At 37.2% G+C, this 27,954-nt stretch overlaps 1 protein-coding gene across 5 annotated transcripts; it reads left to right on the forward strand.

Annotated features, from left to right (window-relative positions):
• Window positions 1-7,445: 7,445 nt before the first annotated feature.
• On the forward strand, window positions 7,446-26,797 carry RALB (RAS like proto-oncogene B). 5 transcript variants are annotated; one of them, XM_070730128.1, is made up of 6 exons: window positions 7,644-7,776; window positions 7,949-8,009; window positions 19,197-19,353; window positions 22,614-22,822; window positions 23,780-23,957; window positions 25,205-26,797. In XM_070730128.1, exons 3-6 carry the CDS (start codon window positions 19,240-19,242, stop codon window positions 25,322-25,324), a joined length of 621 nt encoding a protein of 206 aa, XP_070586229.1. In that variant the 5' UTR covers window positions 7,644-7,776; window positions 7,949-8,009; window positions 19,197-19,239; the 3' UTR covers window positions 25,325-26,797. The 5 variants fall into 5 exon arrangements, with proteins under 5 accessions (XP_070586244.1, XP_070586229.1, XP_070586237.1 ...); XM_070730136.1 differs by having other exon boundaries at window positions 7,695-7,725; XM_070730143.1 differs by lacking the exon at window positions 7,949-8,009 and having other exon boundaries at window positions 7,446-7,656.
• Window positions 26,798-27,954: the final 1,157 nt, after the last annotated feature.

Raw genomic sequence — 27,954 nt, forward strand, 5'->3', positions numbered from 1 at the left:
ATCAAACCATCACTTGTTGATCAGAAGGATACCAATATTATTAATGCGAATGAAAGCAGATTAGATGTCCAGGAAGATTAAGCAGGTCAATCAAAAATCATTAAAAGAGACCAATGTTCCCCCATGATCAGACCTAAATCTTTACTAAAAACAATCCATATAATCAACATATCTGTAACTGCTGGCCTAACATCTTCTCAACAACTTTCCTTTAAAAAAAGGAAAGTTGGAGCCAGGCTAAGAGTTATCCAAAACAGCTGGTCAAGGAATGAATGCTTTAATCCAGGGACCCCCAAACTTGGCAACTTTAAGACTTACGGATTTCAACTCCCAGAATTCTCCAGCCAACACAGGCTGCATCCCTTCTTTCTGCTAGCTGCATTTTTCTATCTTGAGTTAAAAGCTCTGCAGATGCTGAGTTTACTCCTCACTCATGTTTCAATTCTTCTACCCATCCAGAAATATGTGAACCATTTTAAGTCTAATTGTGAAGCCTAGGAAATGCTGATACAAGGATGGAGTGGATAGTGTTTACTTAGTAATGGGAAAAAGTCTTTACTTTAGCCCTTTTTTAAGGTCAAAACTACAGCCTCTATGAATTTAGGGTGCTTTTAGTTTTTCCCCTTTTCCCTGCTCCCTGCAGTTTCCACAAAAGTATCAATGTTAACACAGCAAAAACCCAGATTTTTTTCCCATCAAATGCCTTTTTAATTAATACAGATAAGGGTTGTAGGTTCTTTCCACAACGTAATAATTCTTTCAGACACTCTAAAGCAGCTGAGGGGGGAAAATGGATGGTTAATCTACAGTACTATAAAAAGGAAAAACTTCCCATTGCTCAAAAGCACTATCAGAGGAAGCTTGCTTAATCAACCAACAACAGATATTTAACGCTTCACAGAAGGGAAATGGTTGCAATTTCCTTTAAGATTTTTCTAAAGGATTCCAATAGAATTATTCCCAAAGCCTGGCCAAATTTTTTGGCCTCTTAAAAAAAACCAAAAAAACGTATTCTATTTTTCTTTAACAATAAACAGGAAATTCCAGAATATCCCACTGTAACTCTTTCCTGCGTCAGACTTCCCATACAGATCGCTGTAACAAAATTATGTCTTATAAAACAAACACAGGATTTGCCAGTATAAATTCATCTCCACCTTGTATCAATATTATATTTCTCCCCCTCTCAATTCCACATTATTAGCTGGAGAAGTGTACATAGTGATATCAACATAAAACTGACCAATGTTATGGTTTCCTGACAATTGCTCAGAATCCGTTTCGGAATGAGCGGCATATAAATGGCTGACAATTGGTTTGCGGTCACAATTCAAAGTGTTGGTAATGACCTTTAAAGCCCTACATGGCATTGGACCAGAATACATCCGGAACCGCCTTCTACCGCACGAATCCCAGCGGCCGATAAGGTCCCACAGAGTTGGCCTTCTCCGGGTCCCGTGGACCAAACAATGTCGTTTGGCGAGGCCCAGGGGAAGAGCCTTCTCTGTGGCGGCCCTGGCCCTCTGGAATCAACTCCCCCCAGAGATTAGAACGGCCTCCACCCTCCTTGTCTTTCGCAAACTACTCAAGACCCACCTTTGTCACCAGGCATGGGGAAGTTAAGATATTTCTTCCCCTAGGCCATTACAAGTTATGCATGGTATGTTTGTGTGTATGTCTGGTTTTTTTTATAATTAGGGCTTTTAGTTGTTTTATTAAATTGGATTGTTACATATTGTCTTTTACTATTGTTGTTAGCCGCCCCGAGTCTGCGGAGAGGGGCGGCATACAAATCCAATAAATAAATAATAAATATAAATGAAATAAATAACTAAATAAAATTATTATTATTATTATTATTATTATTATTATTATTATTATTATTATTATTATTATCTGGCTCTTCCAGCAGGGCTAGGGCTGTTGATTGAGTGAGACTTAGATCCAGCCATGAATGATGAATGATAGTGAGAGTGGGGTGGGTGGGTGGGTTAATAGGGTTTTTAATTAATGTTTTTCTGTTGTTTCTTAGAATTGTGGTTTCTTAGAATCAATTAATATTTTTATGTTATTTTAACCATTGTTTTTGCTTGTTGGAAGCCGCCCAGAGTCCTTCGAGAGTTGGTTGGCATATAAGCACAATTAATAAACAAATAATAATAGAGCTGTATCTGGGAAAAGAGGCAGTAAAAGCAGGTTGGGAACCTTTGTTTCATGCTACTATAGTTTCCCGCAATTCAAATCTGGGTGGAGAGCACTTTAATTCCAAGAAAGGCTCAATGAGTCAAACAGCTGTATTTATATTTACTGAATCATCTCCAAAACTCAAGGCATGTTATTTCAGTAGAATATGGGATTTTTTTTTTCTTAGCACATCACAAAACCTGATCATTGCACCACAGGTTGAAAGAGGAAGTATTATATAAGTTTCCAGCTGTCACTCCTGTCTAATAAAAATATCCATGTGGCAAAAGAACTAGTAATCCTGGAAGAGGTAGTTCTTAAGCCCGAAAGGTCTCTCATCTCCTTCCTTGAATTGGTGGCAGCATCTTTCGGAGCTGTTTCCTTTTCATTTGTCACAATTATTTTATTAATAATTAAATTATTTCCCCTCCCTCCACCTAGTAACCACTCTGTATTTACAAATTACCAAACAAGCAGACAGAGTGGTTGGGAGGGCATGGCTCAAGTATGTTTTCCTGCTCCTCAATTGGTCAACTTCTGCTTTGGCTTCTGAAGGGTTCTCAGTGTTTTAAGGTCAGTGGTGGTGATGATGGACTGGATGTGTCAAAGCCTAAGTAATAACGAGGGAGTGGAGAACAGAGTTGGCTTTTGTTTAAGGTTCACTCATCTGACCTAAAAGCTCTCTCTGTGGTGCATGGGAGATCTCTGAAGAATTCACAAAAGGCCAAAGACACAACTGCTGATTCAGAGTTTTGGGTAGCTATTGAAATCCAACGCAAACAAGACATGATTATAGCAATCAGCATCTGCCTACAAGGCTCACACAACAAAAAGCAACCAGGAGTTACTCAAAGGCAGGTGAAGGTCCTAGCAAAGCGGATGGGGGAAGGAATGAGAGATTTGCAGGTATTTCTACTCTTATAATAGAATAACAGAGTTGGAAGGGACCTTGGAGGTCATCTAGTCCAACCCTCTGCTCAAGGAGATCCATATACCATAGAGCCTCGATGGTGCAGTAGTTAGAGGGCAGTATTGCAAGCTACTTCTGCTGATCACTGGCTGCCAGCAGTTTGGCAGATCAAATCTCAGTAGACTCAAGGTTGACTCAGCCTTTCATCCTTCCAAGGTCAGTAAAATGAGGACCCAGATTGTTGGGGAAAATATGCTTATTCTCTATAAACCGCTTAGAAAGGGCTGTAAAGAACTGTGAAGCGGTAAATGTAAATCTAAATGCTAACTGCTATTTCTGACAGATGGTTGTTCATTCTACTTCTTGGAAGCTTCCAGTGATGAATTCTGGGAGTGGAACTACATTCATCTTCATGTACCCAAGTTTGAGAAAAGCTGAGTTAAATGACAAAGAGACGTTTGGGAAGCAGAGTGACATTACCCTTCCTTGTCCGATCTCTGTGCAAAATAATTTAAAATATTCATTTTCTACTCTAAGTATGGACAGTAGTTGGATGCTAACCAGAAAGGAAGAGACCAAGATTCTTGCCAATAATTAAGGTTCTATGCCTTTTTTTAATGTAAGAAATTATTTAGAATGCAGGGAAAAAGGGATAGGAGAATGCCTATAATAGATGCATTTTCCATTCTTTTCAGAATTCTCTGGCTCTTTTTTTAAAATTCGATGCAGTTCAGAAAATCCTGTTTTTTTTCTTGTTTAAACTTGTTTAATGCCCACTCCTTTTTTAAAGATATTACAGGATAGCCTCAAAAGCTTTACTTTTAATACCCTGTTTCCCCCAAAATAAAGACATTCCCTAATAATAAGCCCAATCAGGCTTTTGAGTGCATGGAAATGCTTATTTCAGGGTTCAAAAATATATAAGACAGTATCTTATTTTGGAGGAAACGCAGTAACTACAGTTTAAGAAGCCAGGTCTGAAGCCAGGGTTTGATTTTTGCTAGTTCTTGCTATTTATAATTAAGGATGCCGTGGTTGTAGTTGCAATGACTTATAATTCAAATAATGCTACGGTTAACATAAAATCAACTGGTTAAAATTATTTTCCCTTTTGAAATATGTATTGGGAATAGGTGAGCCTGGGGCATATTCTGTAAATAAACTGTTATTTCTGAAATCTGACTGATTGTAAAGGAAATATATCCAACATCATTTCAAAAGATGGACAGCATTCTAAATGATTTTTAGATGTTTCCAGATATTACTTTTATTAACTCAAGTTTAACACTACCTCATCTCAGGCTGGGTTTATACAACATGTTGAATCAAAGCCAAAAAACATGGTGTATCAACATGATGTGAGAACCCTTTCATTTTAAATTGTGGTTGAATAGTCAATTACAATTTAAACAGTAAAGAAACTTGTATTTTAGTCCATACATAATTTCAGTGACTCAACTATCCAGAAAAGGATTTTTCTTCTTCTCTTCATTAGAAATCTGATATAAAATGTAATGAATTTCTCATTTTTTTCTCAGTTTTCGCAAGTTCCTATCTGCTGACAACTAGATAAAATAAAAATAGAACTTTTAAAAAGCATGGGTAGTGTCCTTATCCTTATTCTTCTGCATTAATCATAATGTGCAATTATCTTTTGGACAAAGAAATACTGCCAAGCCCGCAAGCTCTCACACTTCAAATTTCAGTTAACAACTTGGTCAAGTCAAAATTGTCAGTCTAAATCTCTGACCCATCCATTTTCAAAGTGATTCGTTTCATTTTTTGACACAAGTGACCTTTTTTTCTTTTTCAGTCAGAAAATGAATACTGATGTGCTTGTCAAAAGGCATTAGCACATTGGAATGAAGCACAAGTAAAAGGAGTGAGAAAAAAACCCAAATGAAAAATCTTGCCTGGTCAAATGAAGTGTTTGAGCTTTTGCTCAATTATTCCAGTTTTTGATACATGGAATCATTAATGAATCAATTTATGTGTTTGCACAACATGTTTTTTTGCATGGAGATTATTTTAATCTGAGAAAAAAAATAACCACTTCTCAATAGTGAATAATCTCTAATGACAGCCCAGAATTCCCAAATACACAAAAAGGCAACATGGCAAACAAGTACATAGAACTGAACTGGCTTTGGAGGAAAGAAAATCTATTTAGTGCAATTTTGGTAACAAGTTTCAAAAGGTAGTGTAGGCTGGGAATTTTGACATGATGTCATGGGCATTCTCACAGAACAACTGTTCGAAATCACCCATTTACCAGAATTCTTCTCTCAGCAAAACAGAGGCAGTTGTTTTGCTACATGCTATTTCTCTGTTCATTTAAAAAAAAAAAAGTGGGGGGGGGGTTTATAAGAAGAAATGAAAATCAAGTCCATATGGAGAGAGCCAATCTGGTGTAGTGGTTAAGACACCAGGACAGAAACTGGGACATTGTAAGTTCTAGTCCTGCCTTCGGTACAAAGCCATCTGGATGACCTTGAGCTACTCCTGCTCAGCCTAAGGAAATCGGCAAAGGGAAACGAGTCTTCGGAGAGGGGCGGCATACAAATCTAATAAATTGAATTGAATTGAACTTCCAAACCATCTTCCAAGGAAAGGACTAGCCAGGAGTCCACACTGACTTGAAAGTACAATAATGAAAATGGAGATTCCCAGAAGCCAAGAAAAGAGTTATTGGACATATTGCTACACAGGACCACTACAATACAGACTTCACGTTTAACAATAACACATAAAAAGGAATCTTTTCTACTATGGAGTTATTTTATTATTGCTGACTTTTCAACCAATGTACTGATCTTGACTTTTACAAACTGATACAGCTCATACTGCTAATGTAATAAATTTATGCAATTATTTTGATTCATAATGACACAATAAACTACACACTAGCTGCATAACATGCTAGGTTAAAATGTGGTTGGTTATTTTGTGTTTGGAATATCATCAAATGCTTCTATTGATGCAGAAATCTGAAAGGTTTCAAAGGAACCTTAATCTGATTAATTACAGCATTGCATTCTAATAATCTGGTTAGTTTAACCATGTTCTGCTAAGTAAACCATGTTTGGTTTCACACATACTAAATCACAAGCCACTGATTACAAGCCATAATGGCTGGTTTCACAGAGCATGCTATGCCAAACCTAGATAAACCACATCATTGTTTAATGCAATGTTTGAAAGTAGTCAGCAGCACAATGAAGTTGCATTTCAGGTCCAGACAATAGCAAAATCACTTAGACTTATATATCACTTCATGGTATACACAGGCTGTATAATACAGCCCTGCCTAAGGGGTTATAGGGAGTCAGCCTTATTGACCCAAACAATCTGTGGCCTCATTATACCCACCTTGGAAGCATGAGTCAACCTTGAGCCCAGAATAATAGCTTTCAAGGTCTATTTTTATTAATTTAAAACCAAATTCAGCAAAACATATTTGAAACTGGTCTTATATAGTAGAGATATCCACAAGAGAAGCATTGTAGCCCTAGCTAGAGCCTCTAAAAATGCCCCATTAAAAATCCTGCTAATTGAAAGCCTAAGATACAGTACATAGTGCTTTACTTATACAATATGTGCTAGTGCTTTACTATTGACATAATTAGCTACTTAGCACTTCAGCTTCTAATGAAATGATAATTTCAAAACAACTGACAGATTTCTACCAGATATAATTGATTAAGACATAAGAGCTGATGTGTTAATAGGTGTGAATATGAGAACCCCCAAGTCACTTCAACATTAAAGAACAGCCCGGCTATGGAAGTTTAATAAATAAGGAAAACCCATGTAATGAATGTTTCCTAATCAGCTGCAGCAACATTCCCCTTTGGCAGTCCAATCCAAGTGGAAGGAAAAATATAAAACGAGATAAAAGCACAGTTAAAGTAGCAGCCAAGAAAAGGTGCACAACTGAAACACGAGCAAAAAAAAATATTCCATACTAACATTACCCTTAAACCAGGGAGAGGCAAAGTCGGCTCTTCTATGACTTTGGACTTCAACTCCCAGAATTCCTGAGCCAATCATGCTAGCTCAGGAATTCTGGGATTTGAAGTCCACATGTCAGAGAAGAGCCAACTTTGCCTATCCCCGCCGTACACCTAATGCAAAAGGCCATAATGAAAAAAGAGCATCTCGTCACTTTGTCGATACATGAAGGGAGCACGAACAATGTCGTTAAACGGGTCATTAAAGTTAACCACTAGCCAAATCAACCCAGCGCTGACTGCAGGGAGTACATACATTATCTTCTCCCTTAGAAACCCATCCGTTCTACAGTACCGATAGTTCAACCAATCCTCTTTCTGTTACACCCCATTGGACAAGAGAAGATCACGTGCTTGCGACGCACACTACTTCTCCCCTCCCCTCCTTATCGTCCGACTGGTTGTGAGGGGGGAAAAAGCGCGCGGAAGCCGTGCGGGGACTGGGCGGGAAGCCCAGAAAAAGGAGAGGAGGAGAGGGCGGAGCGAATGCAAACAAACAAAGACGCTGCGTTTTTGCTTGGATCCCGCGACATCATTGAGCGCGCCACGTCGGTAATTATTTAAAAAAAAAAAAAAGCAGCAGCAGCTGCGCGCGCAAGTCGAAGAGAACATGAGGGAATTGTAGGCTCGCGTGCGCGCGCCCGACCGGCCGGGCTTTCCTTCATCGGGGCGGTAACGAGCGCGTGCATGCGCGGGCGGGCGCGGCGGTGGCGCTGCTGCTGCTGCTGCTGCTGTTAATATCCGCCTCCCTTAAAAAAAACCGAGGGTAGCGGCGCTGAGGGCGACCGGCCTCGGGCAGGGGGAGAACCACGGGGATTTTTTAATATTTTTTTTGCCTCGGCAGCTTTTAAAAGTCAACAAAATACCCAGACCCCACCACCACCGCGCCCACGGCAACGGGGAAGGTAATACGCCGTGCTTGTCTTTCTTCGGGGAAGCTGAAGCAGGGCAAGAAAGAAGAACCTCCCTAGTTTTCAAGCCTTTTTTTTTTTTTAAAGAAAAGGCTGCAACGGTCGCGGGAGCCAGTGTTGTTGGTTCCGCCGCGGAGAGGAGAGGAGAAGGGAGGGAAAGGGGAAGCGAGTGCTTCGGGGTTGGGCAGTGGTTTTCCATTTTGTGGCATTGCAGTTGGCGACGAACCCGGGGCTTGCGTGTGTCTGTGTGTGTGGAAAAAAAAAATTCGCCCCCTTCCCCTCCTCCGGTGGTGGACCTAATAGAAAAGCCCACAGGCAACGAAAGTACTTGGTGTAACTAATCCCTTAAAGAAGGTGGGAAGAGGAGGGTGGGGTGTATCGTTTCCCTTTCCCTCCCTCTCCATTCTTCACCCCGTAATGGCGGCGGAACTTTAGGTGGGTCGGATGCCTTTCCCTTTTTTTTGTTTGTTTTATGAATACGGAGGGCTTTGGCGTTGGCTCCTTTTTCGGGGGAGGAAGGGGAAAGAGAAGGTGTGGGGGGGGGGGGAGCCTTTTGTGTGAGGGGAATGAGGAGGGGGGGTGTCTTTCATGGCAAGCCGCCTATTCGGGGCGGTTGGGTGGATGGGGGGGAGCTCCGAAGGTGTCCGTCCGTTGCTTAATTAAAAAGATTTTATTGTGTGTGTGAAGACTGCGAGACATGGGTATTGTATTGATCTGAGGGAAATAATTGGGAGTAAAGTGTATTTACTGAAAATAAGAGTTTGAGCGCGAGGGGTTTTTTTAGGAGAGGGGCAAACGATTTGCAAAAAACCGCTTGATCATAGAGGACTAGTCCAGCCTAAAAGTGGGGATTGGATTTTTTTTTTTTTAAGCAGACCGCCCTCGTCAAATCTCGTTTCCACTTTAGTGTGTTCGGAGGTTGTATCAAATCTGCCTCAGGTTTCTTTTTCTTTTTTAACTTCCTTAAGTAGGGACAATAATACTGTGTTGCTGTTTTCTGCCATTAACACAGGGGAGATAATATGAACCCCCTGCAAGAACCTGAGATGATGGTGTAAATTCATTATGAAGTGTCAACAGATCTCTACCTATTCCTTTCTGGATTTCATTGAAAAATTTTTTTCCACATTATGCTGGCTTGATTTAAAGGCCCTGTTAGAATTTTTAAAAAACAAACATGGTTATTTATGGTGGAATTGTTGAAATTATTTTTTATTAATATGTCATAGCTGTCTAGGTTCAAACACCTCTAATCTGGTAGAAAATATTTCTGATTTGTTAATTTGATAGTGTCTAATTCCCTGGTTCCCAACACAAGGGGGGCAATTTGATTTTTAATAGGGGCAATTGGAACCTTGTTTAAACCAAGTTAATGGCCTTTTAGGCTTCCTCCACATGAATAGTTCACTTTTTGAATAGTAAGAATTATATATCGGGATTTTAAAGATGCTTAGGTGGGGCATGGGCAAAAAAAAGTGAACCACTGATCTAATTCTTGGAGATCAGATTTGGATAAATACAGTGCTTGAGTTGGAAATCCCTGGTTGTGTTATTCTTATTTAAACAAAAAGTAGATCTCTTATCAATCTCAAGACAGATTCCTAGGGAACTCCGCTGTTTGCATTCTTTCCTTTTTGTTCTCTCTCTCTATAGATAATCTATATAATGCTATCTCTTATTTTATAACTACTAAATTATACTCTAAAAATGTTGTCAAATAATGTATTTGGAAGTCAAATACAACATTGTATCAGATTATAATTACACATTTCAAGCATAGATATCTGCCATTTATCCTCCGCAGTGAAGACAGATACAAATTATTCCTGCATTTTCTCTGAAATCTCCTTATCCTTCTTTAGTAGTATTTGAACCTCTGGTTTTCCAGAGGTTTGGCTGTCTTTCTGGTCAATTTCCTAATTCTGACATGTTTAAAGAATTTGCTTTTGTTGGTTTTAGAGCCATTAATATTTTTAGCTCTTACTTTTTTTCCTGACATTCTTTTGTGCCATGAGGTAACATTTTATTTTATTTTGTGCAACTTCTGGTTGGGTCCTCCTCATTATAGATACTGTAAAATGCAGACTATATCATTACAGCTTGTCTTTTGTATGTGCTGAGGCATGTTAACTAATGTTACACAGATGCTTAATGCTTCAGTAAGTTGAGAACACAAAACTACTAGATAAACGAATAAGGACATTCGGAAAGAAAGAAGGGATGAGTTTCTAATGTTTTACTGAAGAAAAATAAGGAAATAGCCAGTAAATCTGAGGTTTGGTATATTGATTTCAGTCTTTGTCAATTTTGTCTGTTTGGGAAAAGCAGGGCATAACATTTGATTGCACATGTAGGAGACTAATTAATATCTTGATATATATACATATAGGATAATAATGAATATATTTTTTCAGGTTTCCATCCAGCAATCACTCAGTCTTGACATCAATATAGAAATAATTGAATTTTCCTTCAGAAATTATTGTTTGGAATTTCAGAGAATGACATAATTTATTAATATACTTTGCATGTACTAGAGATTTGTAGTTGAGTGATTGTTGTTTAGCTCAATCAATGAATGATGGACACTGCAACCATCATAAATAAGTTGCCAAATACAGTATTCAAATTTTGATCATATGGCCACTGGGATGATTCTGCAACTATCACAAGTGTGAAAAACAGTCATAAGTCACTTTTTTCAGTACCATTGTAAACTTTGAATGGTCACTAAATGAACTGTTGTAAATTGAAGGCTAGCTACCTGGAGGTAACCTTTTTTTTCATTAATGTAGAAAAAAAATTACAACTATCACCACTATCTTATTCTAATTGTTCATTTGAAGTAGGTTTATGAACCTATTAATATTGCTTTGGTTCAAGGATAATGCTAAACCAAAATGTGGATGGTTGTGGAATGGGATAATACATTGATACATCTGTACAAAGAAACTATTTTTTCAGATCACTGACAGTGGGTTTGTACAGCATGTACAAACATAAATCACAAGAACATGGCAATTTTCTGTTTCTGGAACACTTTCCCAGGTTTCCAAGTATTTACTAGTGTCATGGAGAACTATATTTTTATTTACAGTCTTTTTGCATTTAGCTATAGTTGAGTTTACAAGGTGTAACATTAATAACTCATATTGTACTTTGAAATTATTGCATTGATAGGGTAGATTAGTTTAAAGCCTTACATGGCTTAGGACCAGATTAACTACGGGACCACCTTCTGCCTCATGTATTCCAACAACTGGTCTGATCCCACAGGGTTGGCCTATTACAGGTCCCGCAGACCAGGCAATGGGGGCTCCGGCCCTTTGAAACTAACTCCCCTGGAGATTCGCACCGCCCCCACCCTCCTGACCTTTTGCAAGGCCTTTAAGACCCATCTTTGCCTGAAGGCATGGGGGCAGTGGGTGTTAAGAGCCAACTCCAGCAACGAATGGTTAAATTATTGGATGAATGTGAAGGAGTGTGTTTTTAAGATAATGGGGTTGTAGGAATTTTTAGATTCCTAATATTAGATTTATACATGTTTTGTATTGTATTTATTATGTAGTAAGCCGCCTTGAGTCGGTTGAGAAGGGCGGCATAGAAATCTAATCAAATTAAATAAATATATAAATAAATGTGATATCCCATTTAAAATTCATATTTCCTAAAGAATCCTGATACTAGTTATTAGACAATTTTGTCATTATAAAATTGACTTGTTATAAAACAGTCCATTATAAAATTAGAACTTTTAGTTGCAGCTATTTTAGTTGCAATGATTGAAAATTATCCTCTTAGAAACAAACAGACTGTTGTTCATATTCTCCTGCTTTAACTCCCCCAGCTGTGATATATTTCAGGCTTTTCTTGAGGCTCCTCTCAAGTGTTTTGTTTTGCTTAAAGTTATGAGAGCAGCAAATCTCATTGCTGTTACTGTGAATCCAGGGTGATGAGATACACTTTATTCAGCATTTAGGTTCATTACGTACTAAGTGCCAATGTAGCCTCTCTCAACAGGGTAACTGGGTAAGTTTTGGGACTATGATTCAATTCAGTTTGGGAACTTGGGTAGTTATTTTCCCAGTGCATCTTGAGAAACACCCAATTGAGGAAGGCAGACCTTTCCTGTCAAGGGATATCTTAAAGAAGTTAAGTCTATGTATCTTAGCTTACAGTGTTTGCTGTTGGTTGGTGCCGTCAGTTTTATTTTTATTTGAATTAGCAATCCTTTTATATGATGCATACTTCACTGTTAACACCATATAGACATAGTTCCTTCTAAGCTGAGCAGTGAGCAATCGCTCACTTAAAAATCATCATCAACTCAGAGTTTTCCAAACCTGCCCAGAAGCTGAGAGGGAAAGAGTGAGAGGGAAGGAGAGAGAGAGGAAGAGAGAGAAACAGATAGAAAAAAGAGAGGAAGGAAAAGAGAAAGGAAAAGAATGGGAGTAAGGAAGAGAAGGAAAATCAAAATCTATTTTGAAACTAGCTCAACTATTTAAGTGGCATTTTGATATTGATAGAGTTGCCCTATTATGAGCTCACTGTTATAGACACACAGTACAGTATTTTATTTTGAAATTCTCTGAGGCAAAACAGGGTGGGTTTTTTGTTTGTTTGTTTATTTATTTATTTATTTATTCATTTATTTATTTATTTAATATTTTTGTGCCGCCCAGTCCCGAAGGGACTGCCGCTCAGACACTATACTTTTCTGCCCACCCCCCAAAAAAATTAGAGGGAACACTGCATATAGAAATAAAAAAAAATGCTTCAATTTGAAAATATCTTGAAAATTCTTCCACCACCACCCCAAAAAATTCCAATACAAGTTTCTAGGATCAGACTACTACTTCCATTGTAATTGGATCAAGTGATTACAATTTTAGGATGTTTCCAGTGAAGATAAAATAGGACTACAGTATTGCGATTCAGTACAAAGTTTCTTCCAAAGTTTTTCTGTAGATATAAAGAACTTTAGGGAAATTGCCTAAAATATACAATAAAGTGCCTTTATAAAGTGCCTAAAATAATATATTGATTTGAATACAAATCAATATATTATTTTAGATGGAAAAGTGAGAAAATATTCACTAGGAACATGTTAGAGTTATTGCAATTTTCTTCCCAAAACTTGTTTTCTGTAAAATCTTTTCTTTATAAATTAAAAAAGTCTTATGTATAGAAGTTTATTTTTATTGTAGGACTAAGAAGTTAATCTGCTTTAACTATCATGATGTCATCCTCTGTGTGACTTACTGGCATCTTTCTGTTTCTTCCCCATGTTTAAAATTAGTAGACTCCAAAGGAAATTTATTTTCTTTTATATTGGTAGAGATAAAGTTTGCCACCTCAGCATTTCTATATAAGGTTGTATTATAGTTTGGTATTGGGGGGAAAGTGCTGAAATCTTGCAGGATTACAATGAGGGTTGTATATGGGAAGGAAGGAGAAGAGCATTTCGTTATCCAAGATTGGCAATTGCTAACAACCTATGATCTAAAATTCTGAAGAAGCCTCAAGGTTCGTATTATGCCCATTCAAGATAGTTTGTATCCCAATCATAGTTTGTATCCTCATCAAGTCTGAGTAATTGTTGGATGGAAACCTTAAAAAAGAATAGAAATAGAAATAGAATTCTTTATTGGCCAAGTGGGATTGGACACACAAAAAAATGTCTCCAGTGCATAAGCTTATAGTGTACATATAAAAAACTAGTGAATAGGTCATAATCATAGTTACATTCATTAATCAACATTAAACCAAACAACTGAGAAAACATAAAAAACTATGTGGGCGGTTGGGAGATTGCTGTTGGGGCAACGGGCCCGCTGACATCAAGCCCTGCGCCTGCCAGCAAAGCCGCCTGCCTAGGGAAGCAGCACGCTTTTCAAACACCCTGCTTCCCCGGGCAGCCAGCTTTGCTCAGCGCCGCCGGGCTTGACATCAGGGGGCCCCTGCTGCCACAACAGCAACCCCCTAACCGCAGCTCACCTTGTGCCACAGGGGCGGGGGGCGCCGCTTGCAAGCCCGGGGAGGGTGACACGCAGTGTTGGGGCTGCTTCTAGGCTGGTCCCTCTGGTTAATTAAAACAAAACAAGCCGGTGGGGGGATGGGACGGACGCCGGGGAAGCGTTTCCTCCACTCCCCCTTCATGCCTTTTCGGCTTGAAAGCGAGACAAGCGGAGACGGGCAAAAGTTGGACGTACATGCTCAGTTCCCTCTGGAAGCTAATGTGTTGCCAGGGCAGTGCTGCCTGCGGAGGGAGCCCCCTGGTGGTCAGCCACGGCCACAGCAGCCCCCTTGCGAGCCGGAGGCAAGAGAGACGCGCCTTTTCCCCTTCCTGCCGAGAGGGAAAGTGAACGGCTCTGCTGTGTTGAGAAAGGGAGGAAATGAGAGAGAAAGAGAGGGGGGGGGGAGAAAGAGGGAGAGAGAAAGGGAGGGAAGGAAGGAAAGAAGGGAAAGAGAGAGAGAGAGAGAGAGAAGTGACTCTTGATTTAAGCATATAGTAAAAAGCACCCAAGTAATAACAGAAAAAAAAACCCAGCCCTCATCTGTTTTTGTAAATGGTTCAAGAGTTCAAAGACACACACACACACATGGGGAAGCAGACAGGGATGGAAAAGAAAGGAAAAGTGAGAGGGAAGGAATTAAAGAAAAAGGGAGGAAGAGGGAGAAATGAGAAACAAATGAGAGAGAAAAGGGGGAGAGACAGGAGAGGTACCCAGAAATGAGAACAGTGGTAGAAATTTGAGGAGGGATGATTGATTATTAAATATGGATTGACTATGGAATATTGGTAAAAGATATATTTAAGTGTTATTTAATATTAGGATGTATTAATTCATAAAATTGGATTAGAATTTTAGAACTATAGAATTACATAGGTAAAATTAATGGAAGATACATATGATAAACAAGGGGTTTATGATATGTACTGTATGATTTTATGAGTTTGCATTATGCATTTAAAATATACTTGGAAATGTAGAAGATTGATGAAAGTTAATAATAGTAAATGCTAAGTGCCTGAAAATTAATTGAGCTTGGAAATATTGAATGAAATTATAGAAAAGTATAATTTATGGAAATATATTAATTGATGCATTATTTTTCTATTGGCATTTTACTTTTTCATAGGTTTTTTTTATAGTCTGGCCCTCCAACAATCTGACAGACAGTGAACTGGCCCCCTGTGTAAAAAGTTTGGGGACCCCTGCTGTAGATACTTTCTCAGCCTTCTTTCTGGTTCCTGCAGTATACCAGCCTTCCTCAATGGAAGGCTAGTAGCAATTGATTTTTTTTGTAGTCCTTACTATCCTTTGAAGTCTGTATCTGTCCTATTTTGTTGCTATGCCAAACCAGACAGTTATTGAGGTATTAATGACTGATTCAAAAATTACTGTGTAGAACTGTGTCTGCAGATCCTTGGGCAATCTGAGCTTTCTGAGTTGATACAGGAAGAACATTCTTTGTTGTGCCTTTTTAATGATGATTCTGTTTGGTGTCCATTTCAAGTCCTTGGAGATAAAAGAACGTAGAGACCTGAAAGTTACCTTTAACACAAAATGTTGCATGACTATTTGAGCCTCGTTTTGTGGGTGTCATTTTTAAAGCTCTGATTGTAATGTTATTGTGCTTATTGTGTGCTTAGCATATAAACTTGTTTTTCCTCTTCAATGTGCCATTTCTGATTACATCATTAATCAGTTGTGAGCATGTATCTTGTTAAACATTTAGGTTTGGACACTGAACAGGCTTGACTGTTCACCCCATACACAGAAAGGCAGTATATATCTTCAGTTTTGCTGAATAGCAGTATGGTTGTAAACACGGCAAAATGTAGCCATGGCAACATTAGTATGTGGATTTTTAAATGTGGAAGAATGCAGGTACCGGTAGTCTCGGTTATTGCTCATCATTTTTATCTCTCGACGAAGAAATTTGCATTTAAAGTAACAAACTTTTGAGCAAGAATGAAATATGCTGTTTAAAAGATGCAGCAAAATCAGACAGAATTAGGATTTGGATTGTATAAAAATGATGTCTTTATATTGAACAAAGTATTAAAGGAAGATATTTAAATAGCATGAGATACAAGAATAGAGTTGCCTTGATGTGTTTAATTTATTTCGTGAATGCGTTTCTGGTACATAAAATGTTACTGTTATGTTGTTAATGTTCTGAGTTATTCAAGGTTAAGTGACACAGTAGAGAAGCAAAAATAGCTCTACATATATTATATAGATATATTGAAGAGTACAAAATAAAAATGGAAAAATTGCAAGTACCTCTTCCACAAAATTAAGTTAACTAATCATTATATAAATAGCAATCACATGATTTAGATTTAATGGTTTGGGACCAGCGGCATGACCTAAATTTTATACTCTTCTTCAAATGGATGACTTTAATAAATGCAACTATATTTATGTTTGACTGAACTCCTGCTAATGTAAATTATATTGCTTTGGAGATAATGGTCACAATAAACTATTACCTGCATGCATAAATTGATACATATTCTCTAATAAAGTAAGAATTAGTGTGTTGTGACCTACAGGTAGGAAAATGGTTAATTCATGCTTATGCAGGTAATCCTTGCTTATCAACCACTTGTTCAATGACCACTCAAAGTTACAGTGGTGTTAAAAAGGGAGACTTATGGGTGGTCCTCAAAGTTGCAGCTATGGTAGCTTCCCCACAATCATGTAAATTGCAATTTGAGCAACTGACACATATTTACAACAATTATAATGTCCTGTTATCACCATTTGCAACCCTAGCAATTTGTTTCCAAAAACCAAATCATTGGAAGCTAGCATAAAGTCACAAGTTGCAATCACTTGATGTGACACTTAGCCTGGGGTGACACTTAGCCTGGAGTAACAACCACAGCTAGAACTGATGTAAGTTATGTACAGTCACATGACATGCATCATTTAGCAATGGAATTTCCTGTCCCAATTGTGCTAAGTAAATGGACAGTACCTGCAATATGCTTGGTCACTGATAAAACTAGAGCAATGTTAAGCTAACTACTTACCAAACCTCAGATTAAACTGCTTGTACTGGTCACTAAATACCTTCTTTGAACATAAGAAGAGCCATGCTGATTCGGGCCAAAGCCCATCAAGTCCAGCATTCTGTGTCACACAGTGGCCCACCAATTTTCCTTGGGGATCTGGAGCAGAAAGAGAAGGCCAAACCCTCCCTTCCCCTTGACCCCCAACAAATGGTACTCAAGGGAATCCTGCCTGCCTAAACCAATATAGAGGCAGAACATGGACATCTGTTTCAATAACCACTGATACACTTGGCATCCATGAATCTGTCTATTCCTGCCTTGAAGCTATCAAGGCTGACAGCTGTCACAACCTCTTCTGGAAGTGAATTCCATAAACCAACAACTCTCTGGGTGAAGAAATATTTCCCTTTATTTGTCCTCACTTTCTTACCTATGAGATTTAGGGAGTGCCCCCTCGTCCTAGTATTGTGTGATAGACAAAATATTTTTTCTCTATCCACCTTTTCTATCCCATGCATGATTTTATATGTTTCGATCAAGTCACCCCTTAAACACTGTCTTTCAAGGCTGAAAAGACTAAGACGTTGCAACCTGGTTTCATAAGGGAGGTGCTTTGGATTGATTAGCCAGATGTTTTTGCTCATTTGCTGATTCTTATCCCTCCTCAGGACTCGTAGCTTATTGTTCATATCTTCTTTGTTTTTAAGTAATCTGCATAAACAAGAGAGTGCAAAAGTTGGCTTGCAATACTTCATAATTAATACTTCATAACTTCCATACTTAATGGAAGCAGTGAGAGAATTTATTTTCTTGGGCTCCAAGATCACTGTTGACCGGGTGTTGGCAACCTGTGGCTCTAGAGCTACATGCAGCTCTTTGGGCCCTCTTCTGCAGCTCCCTGTCTCATCACTGGCTGGCCCTACCCCTCCCCATCCTCACCTAGCCTGAGAAGATAAGGGCAATGGCAGGGGATATGGATTCTGTCATAACTTTATGACTGGTTATAAGTTGAGTATTACCCTTACATAAACAAGAGCATTAAACTTCCAGTATAACCCCTCTTCTATTCCTCTTATAATATATATTATGTTAAAGATTTGGTTGACAGGAACTTTCCAGCCTTTGGGGCACAATTCAGTGATACATTATGTAGTTAGTTCTTTTCATGCATTGCCAAAAAATATTTTCACATCTTCCCAGCAATTCTTCCTATGTCTTCGAAATCTATTCTAGCAGAATTCTCCAAACTTTAAAGCAGGTACCAAGTGTTTAATGCAAGATGAGCAAGTTTAAAGATTTTATTTTTCTTTTCGTCAGGCATGGGGGAATTGAAATTTCCCTTCCCCCTAGGCTTATAGAATTTATACATGGTATGCTTGTATGTATGAGCGGTTCTTTAAATTGGGGTTTTTTAGATTGTTTTTAATATTAGATTTGTTTACATTGTCTTTTTATATTGTTGTTAGCCGCCCCGAGTCTTCAGAGAGCGGCGGCATACAAATCCAATAAATAAATAAATAAATAAATAAATTTTCTATTTCATTATACACTGTATATTTGTTTCTAATGTCAACTAAATTACAAAGTTGACATTTTAACAAAAATAGTGCTTTTACAGCCCTCTCTAAGCAATTTACAGAATCAGCACATTGCCCTCAACAATCTGGGTCCTCATTTTACCCACCTCTGAAGGATGGAAGGCTGAGTCAACTTTGAGCCCGTGGTGAGATTTCTACTGCTGAACTACAGTTAGCAGTTAGCTGAAGTAGCCTGCAGTGCTGCACTCTAACCACTGCACCACCCCGACTCATAATATTGACTTGTTTACACCCCATTGTTGAAGCCAAACTCAGTGTCTTTTCAAGTGAAATTATAAATTTGCTATTTGAGAAAGGAAACAGGATTTTGCAAATACTTATTCAAAATCATACTAGAATTATAGGAAACTCTAATAGTTATTCATCATATTATATTCTAAATTGATTCAGTGGTTTATCCAGATGAAATTACAATTAAAGCATCAATGTTTATTTAGTCCTCAAAGGTTGTTATGTATTTGAAATTTTGTCTGATTGCATTAGATAATTCTGTCATTCTGGTGATTAAATATTTGATCTGAATAACAAAACATCTATTTTTTTGGCTTCTAGCTCATCAGTCCACTCCGCTCATACCTGACAACTATATTAAAAAATGGCTGCTAGTAAGGCAAAAAGCCAAAGCTCTCTTGCCCTTCATAAAGTAATCATGGTTGGTAGTGGAGGTGTGGGCAAATCAGCACTTACACTTCAGTTTATGTATGATGAGGTAAGATATTTATTCTTTTATATATATAGGTATTAAAATGAAGTACTATAGAGTCTACATTAAACTGCTTTTACTGTGCATTGTGGGATATAAACACAAGACCATAAATTTGTAGAACATTTTTCAAAAAGAGAAATAATTATATTCTGTTTTTTTCTGTTGGTAGTTTAGATTAGATCTCATGGTTTTAAATATAAGAAGCATTCTAGAATAGCCAGAAAAATATCATCTTTATAACTTTTCATCCTTAAAATGATGTTTTTCTTTTCTAATCCAATACAGTGTTCCCTCGATTTTCGCGGGTTCAAACTTTGTGAATAGCCTATACCACGGTTTTTCAAAAAATATTAATTAAAAAAAACTTCACGGTTTTTTTCCTATACCACGGTTTTTCCCCACCCGATGCAAATAAATAACAAAAAAACAATTATTGTTAATAAATAATTATGTTTATAAATATCAGGATCACTAAGTGTCTTATTCAATGGTGAGTACCAGTAATAATGGTGAGTAAATGGTTGTTAATGGAATGGGAAATGGTAATTTAGGGGTTTAAAGTGTTAAGGGATGGCTTGTGATACTGTCCATAGCCAAAAATGGTGTATTTACTTCCACATCTCTACTTCGCGGAAATTCGACTTTCGCGGGCGGTCTCGGAACGCATCCCCCACGTAAATCGAGGGAACACTGTATATCATTCCATACATTAATTTTTTTCTTTAAACCTCTCAGTTCTGTTAAGAATGTAATCATATATAAGAAAGTGGCAGAAATTTTTAAAGGAGCCATATTGCTACATTTCACCATGTACACCAGTTATTCCTGCAGCATTACTATTTTCAACATTTTAATCGCCTGTTTTCACAAACACATTACAACATTCATTTCAATTGTAGCTTTAGAAATGTAATTATTTATATGCAACATTGTTCTACATGGCCTTTGTCATTTTTTTTCTTAAGCATTCCTTGCTCTTTTTAAATTTTAAATGTTTGTTCTTGTCAATAAACATTTTTCTCTTTTACAGCAGTCATTCTTTGCTGTGTATGTTTATAGAGGTGGGCTGCTAAGGTGGAACGATGACGTGTGCTCGCCCCCATGGCTGTGAGTGCTAGCAGAGTCCAGAGCAATTGTGCTACGGCGCCTGGGCAGGTAAGGAAATCGTGCGTAGACATGGAGGTGTGCCCGTGGCGCACCTGTGTGTCCGTGCACGATTTCGCTACCTGCCCAGGTGCAGTAGCATAATTGCGCTGGACTCCGATAGCACTCAGCACACATCACTGTTCCACCATAGCAGCCCACCCCTGTATGTTTCTCATCCATGGCTTCTTTCATTTAATGATTCTGCTGCGAATTGTATTTCATACTTCAAGTTCTATTACTATTTCATAATTGCATACACCTGAAGTAATTCTGTATATTCTCTCCAAGGAGTTTTTTCATTCTCTTTCCATTCATTCATTCTATTAGGAAATTAATTTATCTTATACATTTTTTGCACATAAATCTCTTATTTCTCCCCTTCTACTTTCTCTCTAATTATTTTTATTTTTCTGGGGCTTTTATGCCCATTTTCTGAAGATCTTTGTTGACACTGCCAGTCATGGCCTGTCTTAAACTGAGAAGTTCTCACCCCTTTATACCCTTTTCTGATGCTAGTGATCTTTTCATCTACTAACAAATTATCAAAGTAGTCATGCTTAATTATTCATTGTTTTTTTATGTATACATATGTATTGATTTAAACTATCTACAGATAATCTCCGGTTTACGAGTGAACACTTAAAGTTATGTGATCAGGGTCCCTTAATGTTTACAAACAAGTTCCAAAACTACGAATCTTTAGCACTACAGCAATTGGTTCGCTCTTACAAACAACTACAGAGGCTCTGCCCCTTCGAACCTCTGCAGGCCTTGTCAAGATTCACTCCCACAAATCCTTGGGTTACGAATGTAATGGGCAGCTTCCATTACGTATGTAACTAGAGGACTACCTGTATTTTAAACATGCCTTTTTCTAAGCATATATTTACCTAATGATTATCTTTTATAATTGATTATGAGTTTTAGAAAATTCATTTAAAATATTGTATAATTTTTGCTACGGTTTTTCCTTACTATTTTGTTATTAACATTCATTTGTGTGATCATTATTCATCAGACTGTAACACGCAGTTATCATCAGCCTACAATTATATTCATCCACCACAATCTAAATGATATCCATTTGTGCTTGATATAAATATCAAAATCATACATTTTAGATATTTCATAATTACATCTACCCATTGATTTATATGTTTTCATCATCTCCATTAACTATGCCTTTATTCAAATTTATTACTCCTTTCTCCTTTTATCTTAGCTTCACAGCATAGTATGTAATTGTTTTTCTTTAATTCATTTCCTTAATTCATGCTCTTAAATACCATTTACTTGTCTTACACTCAAGTTGTAACCCTCTATATGCCATGGTTATCAATAGATGGGGCACATAAATCTGCCATCCTTGAGGTTTTCACATAACACTTTTCAGTAAGACAGGAAAGGAGTAGATTAGGTTACTAGCTGTCCATGCCGCATGAAGCATTTCTGCTAATACCGGTAGTAAAGAGACCTGGGTCAGTTTGGGCACATTTTGACTAGTATGCCATGAGCAAAATCAAACCCAGTTTTCCCCAAACATTTTCACTCTGTTTGAGGCAGGATTTCTAATATAAACCTATCTTGCAAGTCCATATAATATTTCCAGTATCCTACCAAGAGTGGAGTATACAACGTACAAATGCTTATTAATACAAAATTTCTACTCCATTTTACAGATCATCCTAATGTGGCAGAAGCATAACATCTGACTGGGTTGCAGTCTCAAGAAAAAAAATGCATAATGCTTAGGACTTCAGAGGTAGACTTAGAATTGCTTGAACAAATTCTAGTGGCAATATATTAATTATGAAGGATTTTCATGAACCTTCATTCCTGAATAAATGTTTGTCTTTACTCAGGATAAACTGAACCAGAGTTTATACTTATCTATAGTATCAACATTTTTTTAAAAGTACATGGTTTTGATCCCTAGATTATTAGTTAAAAAGATCTTTAAGACATTAGTGAAGGAAATATTTTGATTTGAGTGCTATACACAGTGGAGTTACAAATAAGCATTGATATTAATGTTAACTTAGAATCCTCTATAAGTTGGTTTACCGTCTAAAGGAGTGCTAGAGTCTTATTTCTAACTATTGTTTTATACTTTCTAGTTTGTTGAAGACTATGAACCAACCAAGGCTGATAGTTACAGGAAAAAAGTTGTTCTAGATGGTGAAGAAGTCCAAATAGATATTTTGGATACAGCTGGGCAAGAAGATTATGCAGCTATTCGAGACAACTATTTCCGGAGTGGAGAAGGTTTTCTCTTAGTTTTCTCCATAACTGAGAATGAATCCTTTACAGCCACAGCAGAATTTAGGTAAGTATGATCTCTAGATGTTTTCATTGGAGTTTGATTTTTGATTGAATCTACAATGCATCCAAAGAAATATATTATCTCCCCCCCCCCCCAATACATTAAGCTTTGATCGTCTGCTAAACTGAACAAGAAAATACTTAACATATTTGAAGATGAAAAGGCTACTAATTAAATGTGCTTGTGGGGGTTGCATTTCTGTAGAGATTTTATTATTTAATTCTTCTGCCTTTGATATGAATCTTTGCAATAGCTATAACTGTACAAAACACACATACATTTGATATCAGTATAAGTTTGTGGACCCAGTCTGGAATAATGGTTAAGTTGCTGGACTGGGAGACCTGAGTTTTGACCTTCCTTATGGATGGGCCACTTTGTCTCTCAATCATACACTGAGAAGTCAAAAGCCTTTACAGTGGGCTCACATGATAAATTTAAGGTTAGTAATTTAGCCTTCATCCTGCTGTTGTTTTGGCATAACGGTAATAATGATAGCTAATAATTTTTTGATCTGACTATGCTAACATAGTGTTGATGGGAACTGTGGTGCTGATTGTATAATGTGTACACTTCCTACATAATCTCATTTAAAGTATACTTAACTGTTTTCAACGTCTGTCTGTCTGATTGTTCTATCTATCTATCTATCTATCTATCTATCTAATCTATCTATTGATTGCTAGGTACAATAGATTGCATCAGTTACTTGTGGTAAAATATATTTTGAATGGAAACCGGAAAAAAGGCACATTATCTGGGTCCTGTCAGATGGAATTCATTGGTAGTTGGGACCCGCAGCTCTACTCTTCTGCTTGATTAATAAGTGTAATACACAATAGCATTGCAATTCCTTGCCATACAACACCTTTTGCTTATGACATGTATGCATTTTACACCCTAGGAGGAATTAATGATTAAGGCCATATCTACTATTTTGCTTTTAATATGCTATGCTAGAGAACAGATTCTCCGTGTAAAAGCTGAAGAGGATAAAATACCGTTACTAGTAGTGGGAAATAAATCAGACTTGGAGGACCGCCGACAAGTGCCTGTAGAAGCTGCTCGAAGTAAAGCAGAAGAGTGGGGAGTGCAGTATGTAGAGACATCAGCAAAAACAAGAGCAAATGTAGATAAGGTAAAGTAAGAATTTGTTTTCAGCAGTGTTTCATAAATGAGATTGTCAGATTACAGTTGCCAGTTGTTGTTGTTTTTTAAATGTACGTCTAAGGCAAAATAATATGGCATTTTGTGAAGACTCCACACCTTATGGAAGATATGAGAGTAATCGCTATAAGAGTTATCAACCACTTTGATTTAATGAAAGAACTTGAGCAAATATTGAGTGACATAATAAACTCTAGCTACCCTTTGTAAATAGAATGATATCTTTGGTTATTATACATATTAGCACAACTCTCAACTTATGACTGTAATTGAGCTCAGAATTATGGTAATAAATCATTGCAATATTTAAGTCACAACATCATTTGACCAGATTTAAAGTTACAACCACTTCATGACAATTGTTAAGCAAACGTGGCAGTCATTAAGCAGCTCCATTTTCCCCTTGGAAATAAATGCTAGGAATCACAAAAAAGTACAACAAATCATGGTCACCTGATCATGGGTTCCTACAAGTGATCGTAAAGGAGAATTGGTTGCTCCAAAAATAGGAAATACAAATTCAACTTGTTTTCTCAGGTTTTCTTTTCCTCTCTATAGCTAGACTTAGCTCCAGCCCTCCTGTGCTTTCTGCACTAAACTCAAATAATTGATAGGTAGCCCTTGACTTAGAACCATTTATAGCCGCCCAGAGTCTGCGGAGAGGAGCAGCATACAAATCCAATTAATAATAATAATAATAATTTTGTTTTGTGACAGTTTGAAGTTACAGTACACTGAAAAAAGTGACTTATAACCATTTTTATGACTGTTAGAGCATCCCCACTTGGCGACTGACTGATTTACAATGGGTACTGTTTGAGGTCATGTGATCACCTTTTGCGACTTTCTGACAAAGGTCTGATAACAGTCACTGGAAAAGCTAGATTAATTTAACAACGCTGTTACTAACTTAACAACCACAGTAATTCACTTAACAACTGTGGTAGTGAAAGGTGGTAAAATATGGCAGAACTCATCTAAAAACTGTTTCGCTTAGCAACATAAATTTTGGGATCAAGTTGAGAACTACCTCTATAACAAATTTTTGATGGTTAAAAATTAAGTCATTTAAAACCACTATTGTGAATAAACAATATGTTTTAGGGATTTGTTATCTTTTTTCATAGTATGTTGCATTAATTTAAAACATGCACTATACTTCTTTATATAAGCCTGTTTTAAATGCTGATAATACAATTTAGTTTTCTCTATTTTTAGGTATTTTTTGATTTGATGCGAGAAATTAGATCCAAGAAAATGTCAGACAATAAAGACAAGAATGGCAAAAAAAGCAGCAAGAATAAGAAGAGTTTTAAAGAACGATGTTGCTTATTGTGATCTTTAAAAGCTACACTTATAGGTGACAGTACTAACAAGACATTTTACTACTAACAATAGAGGACTGAATTAATAAGAAGAAATCTGAATTGAATAAGAATAGAAGTTCAACAGATCAATGTATACCAAGAAGGATGATTCTCGAAAGCAGCTGTCACTGGTAAACAGTAATGCAAGCATTTCCCCCCTTTATCATAAGCAATTTACCTGCTAGTCATATGGTGCACTCTGAATTTACCTCCAGATGCTGTTCCAAGGGCACTCCTCAGCAACTCTTCACCATCCTTTTTTGTTGGGCAAATTTTCACTGATGTTCCACCAAAATTATCTGTCTTTTCTTTGCGACTTCATTTGCGCCTTTGGTGATTTTTTTTCTTTTTTAAACCACAAGTTGACAAAATTGTATAGTGCTGCCTAAAATAAGTAACAGTGGTGTCAATTTTGCTGTTTTGCTAACATATTAGATGGACAGTGTAAGGCTTTATTTTTTTAAAAACTGAGCAGTGAGTTAGCATTTCCATAATGACCGTAATGAATTTCAGAACATTATTAATTATATTCTGGCAAATTATACTACCTTAAATTGGGAGTAAGTTGACTAGGCATCTTGAGACAAAGGAATTTCTAAACTTAACCCAATTTTTCAGTACAGTACATTTGTTAAGGACCTATGAATGACATCAAGCTAGATTTTTTTTTTCCATTGAGTAATCCGATCCTTCCTCCCAGAGGCTTGGTTTCCTCCCAAAATGTGGACATTTTTACTCATGGTGTTGTGATGGTTTGTGGTCATGTATTGAAGCCATAGCGTTTGCTACATTTGCTCTCAATGTATAACAGAAGAAAGGTAGTTTTTTTTAATGTGAAAGTTCACATTCTGTAGTTTCATTAATTGGATATAGTCCTTGTTTTAAAAGTGGGTTGTTGTTGTTTTTTTTAAAAAGTCCACCAGTCCTTATCCTGCACTTACTTCATTTGAACTATAAAAAAAATTAAGAAACCTGTAAAGAAAATGTTTTTGGAACTTTGTTTGAAGCAGAGATTAATGATGTATTATAGTTGGCTTTACTTTCTTTGTCCCATGAAAGTTGTTGGTATCTGCCTAAGTGATACCAAGACGTGGAATTCCACTCCTGAGCACTCACGCCCTACTGTTTTCCACATTATGGAGCAGTGGTGACTAAATTTTAAAAATGGAGATGGATAATTTTTTCATATATCTATATTCAAGTTATTAATGAGGAGTTGCTAAAATGTCTGACCGTTGCTTTCCTTTTACAAAAACATTTTATAGTTATTCACTGGCTAATGGGATAAAGTTTGTAAAGATAGCTAAATTTATTCAGTTAACTTTTTTTTTCTTCTTTTGTCACTATTTGATTATTATTGGGGTAAATAAAAATGGCGTGTAGAAGTATATCATTACACTTTTTAAAATAGTTTTGGCCAATTCATTAAACCATTCTTTCTGAATTTGGTGCTCTTTTAAACTTACTTTCTTCAAACAGGATGTGAGAGGAACCCTCAAAAAGCAACAACCTGGAGAAAATTCTGTTGCGCAGATATACTTTATGTAAATGCACTTATCTGGTCAGTTGTAAAAATACTTTTTCAGATTATAGAGTACTTTCAGAATTACAAGAAGCAGCATGCATCAAAATGCTTTGGAAGATTTAGAATGTCTAGCTTAGATCTGGGCATGCTTTAAGAGAGGGAGTTTTAAGAATTGGAGTTATGATTCCACATAAAACCAAGTCACATAAATCAATGAGCCAGCATTCTGTCCCTTCATCTCAGTTTTTTTATAAAAAAACAGACAAACTATTTGAAATTGTTATGTCTATGTTGGAGTATATACACTGTTTTCATTTCATATGTGGCATGAAAAACTGCTTGGATCATTTTCCACAAAGGTTCTGGAAGGCTTCAGAAAACAGGCCTGTGCTATATTTCATATGGTCATATGTCCATGACTTGAAAAAGTGATAAAACAGCTGTTTCAGAGATAAATAACATTGGAAAATAGGGAAAGGTAGCAGTATGAAGAAGAAAAATATAACCATGTCTGGATATTTTAAAAGTTGAAGGTTATGGCTGAGTATAAAGATTATAGATTTATCAATTACTGTATTTTTTGATATATAAGATGCACCTCTCTCCCCCCCTCCCCCGGGAGGGTGGAAATATTGGTGCATCTTATACACTAAATGCAGCCATTTTTGGCCTCCCAAAGCCCCACCCCTGCGTCCAATTTTTGTGAAAAATGGGTCAGTTTTTTGGGGGAAATGGGGTGTGCTGGGGGAAGGCAAACCACCCGGTTTTGCCTTGCCCCAGTTTCCAGGAGCACTCGGCAGGCTTCCCAAACCCTCTGGGTGCCCCATTTTTACACATAAAAAAAGTAAAAAATTAGCTGTTTTTCACAAAAACTGGGGCATTTTTGCCTTTTCCCAGCTCTTAGGAGCATTACAGGCTTCCCAAACCCTCCATGTGTCTAATTTTTTACAAAAACAGGTGACAAATGAGCAAAATACAGGGTGTGCAAAGGGTTTGGGAGGCTTGCAGAATGCTTCTGGGGGATAGGGAGGACAAAAACCTTTTTCCTTACTTACCACTTTGAAATTTTGGTGCAT

The sequence above is a fragment of the Erythrolamprus reginae genome, chromosome 1 (assembly GCF_031021105.1).
Source record: "Erythrolamprus reginae isolate rEryReg1 chromosome 1, rEryReg1.hap1, whole genome shotgun sequence".
Classification (NCBI taxonomy): domain Eukaryota; kingdom Metazoa; phylum Chordata; class Lepidosauria; order Squamata; family Dipsadidae; genus Erythrolamprus; species Erythrolamprus reginae.

Bases quoted from the DNA above. Each gene is read 5' to 3' on its own strand.
- RALB (XM_070730143.1), top strand. From the start codon at position 19,240: ATGGCTGCTAGTAAGGCAAAAAGCCAAAGCTCTCTTGCCCTTCATAAA. The intron at 19,354-22,613 runs GTAAGATATTTA...TATACTTTCTAG, and splicing joins TTCAGTTTATGTATGATGAG to TTTGTTGAAGACTATGAACC. The intron at 22,823-23,779 runs GTAAGTATGATC...ATGCTATGCTAG, and splicing joins ACAGCCACAGCAGAATTTAG to AGAACAGATTCTCCGTGTAA.